Here is a 2,322-nt window from a genome sequence, read left to right as displayed (position 1 = left end):
GCCCCTCTGCCCCAGCCTGGGGCACTGCAGGGGGTTGTTGTGACCCAAGGACAGGACCTGCCCCTTGGCCTGGTTGACCCTCATCCCACTGACCTCAGCCCAGTGATCCACCCTGAGTAACATTCCTATGCCTCCCAACCTGTAAAACCCTCTAAATCCACATTTCCCAGCCCAAAACGAGCCCGCAGTGGGGCTGAGCTGCCACGGGGTTCGTTTAGCAACCTATCCCTTTCCTTGGAAATCTTCCCCCATGCAAAACCCGCCGGCTTTGGGGAGAAACAAAAAAAGAGATGGATGAGTTCCTCCTTTCCCTGCAGCTTCCCGGGTGAGGGCCACCCACCAGCCAGCCACCACTAGATGGCAACCCGTGACCGCAGCGGGTGGCCCCTGGGTGCTGGGGGGCCCTGGGCACCCAAGGGTGGCATTTTGGGGCAGAGCAGCCCCATCCCATCCCGGAGAATCACCACCAGGACATGACAGCTGCTCCTCACCTTCATGGCCAACATTTCCCACCTGCGCTGGGGGGGTTTATAACCATTAAAAGCGTTTTTAATAACTTTTAAACACTTTTCCTCGCGGCGTCTTGCGTCAAGGAGCCCCCCAGGTGCCCGTAGCCAAAACTCTCGAGGAGGGGACGGAAGATCCGGGGGTATTTGTGGCCATCCCCACGTCGCTGCTGTGTTCACGGAGTCACGAGGTGTTTGGGGACAATCGGGGACAAGTTGACCTCGGAGCTGGAGCAGCAACAGGCGCCGGGTGGTGCGTGGTGTCTGTAAACAGCCGCCCGCCCCGAACAGGCGCCCGGCCGTTGTTTGGCCAGGCAGGAGGATGGAGCCCAGCCCTCGGTGGGGATTTGAAACCCCCCCAAAAAGATACCCCAGGTTTTGGCAGCCGGGCTGGCACCGCGGTGCCGGTTCTTGGCAGCCCGGTGGGGGCCGGGTTGCGGGTGGGAGGAGGATTTGGTGACCTTCCAGGTGGGCTGGCGGCCGAACAGCTGAGGGAATGGCTCGGAAATAGAGCGGCGGGAAGGAATGAGTCACCCCGGGGCTGGAAATAACCGGGGCCGTGGGCACCGGAGGGGAGCTGAGGTGGAATCGCTCGTGGTACCCTCTCCGGAGACACCCCTCCGGGCTGAACTCCCAGCCCTTTTAGGGGAAAAACATCAATAAAGCGTTAAAAACCAGGCGGCGGCAGTCAGGCGTTCTCAATAATTTATCACGAGCTGTATATACAGAGAGAGGCTCCGGCGGAGGGGCTGGGAAGGGAACCTCTGGGAAAGGAACTGCTGGGAAGGGAACCTCTGGGAAAGAAGGGAACCTCTGGGAAAGAAGGGAATCTCTGGGAAAGAAAGGAACCTCTGGGAAGGGAACCTCGCTCCTGGCAGAGCTCTTGGAACACTGGATCTTCCCCATCCACCCTCCTTGGCTACCAAGGAGCCTGGAACTGGGGCTCCCCTCCAGAGTTCCTCCAGGATGCCTCTCCACACGCCAGCCCCTCAAGCAACAGGTCTGACCCCTCAGAGCAGCATTCCCTCCTTCCCAAATCACCCCAATCGTTAACGAGGGAAGGGAGGGGAAAAGAGACACACACACCCCCCTCCCCGAGCCCTCAGATCTTGATCTCAGTCCGGAAGGTTTGCTGGACGTGGTCGGTGTGCTTGGCAGGCTGTCTCTGAGCCCGGATGGTCAACGTGCCATCATCCCCCAGCGAGGATGACACCGACGTGGGGTCCACGTCGTCGGGCAGCTGGCATTTGTGGGTGAAGGTGTTCATGACGGTGCCATCTGAGGCCAGCTAGGGGAAAAAAAAGGGGTGAAAATGCATGATTTTAAGGTGCAGGTGGGGTGTGGACTTGCTGTTTGGGTTACGCCTTGTGTGTGGTGATAATATTTATCTCCCTGAGGGATGTGGGTGGCATCAACGGGGGGGACAAAGGTGGTTTTGTTGGCTGGGAGAAGGGGGATTACAATGCAGGAGTTGGTTGGGTCTCATGGGCTTGGCTCCTGTGAAATAACGGGCCCAAACCATGAGGAAATGGTGAATTAACCCCCCTGGGGTGACGGCCAGGGCTGTGAGGAGGTGGGGTGGGAGCCGGAGGGGATTTTGGGGCACTCACCTTCTCGGCATGCACCTCGATCTGGTTGTTGGAGGTGGTGACGATGATGTCCTCGGGGGCGAAGTCGCTGACGTCCACCGTGAACTGATAGGTGTTGCCCAAGGTCTTCACCGTGCCAGTGTCACCAGGACGAGCTGCCGGAGATTGGGGTGAGGGGGTCACCGATTCCATCAGGGGTCCCCCCCAAAACTCCCCTCCCACAGCTC

The 2,322-nt window shown here is 59.4% G+C and overlaps 1 protein-coding gene across 1 annotated transcript; it reads right to left on the bottom strand.

The window, feature by feature from the left end:
- Window positions 1-1,608: 1,608 nt before the first annotated feature.
- On the bottom strand, window positions 1,609-2,250 carry HSPB7 (heat shock 27kDa protein family, member 7 (cardiovascular); the record flags this gene model as incomplete). The annotated part of the gene is made up of 2 exons (XM_008938095.1): window positions 1,609-1,794; window positions 2,117-2,250. Coding segments are annotated over 2 exons (320 nt in total), but the record flags the coding sequence as incomplete, so codon positions are not given.
- Window positions 2,251-2,322: the final 72 nt, after the last annotated feature.

The sequence above is a fragment of the Merops nubicus genome, unplaced genomic scaffold (genome assembly GCF_000691845.1).
Source record: "Merops nubicus isolate BGI_N331 unplaced genomic scaffold, ASM69184v1 scaffold45873, whole genome shotgun sequence".
In the NCBI taxonomy this organism is placed as follows: Eukaryota; Metazoa; Chordata; class Aves; order Coraciiformes; family Meropidae; genus Merops; species Merops nubicus.
Note: the sequence above shows the minus strand (reverse complement) of the source record. Positions and strands in the feature narration are given on the sequence as shown.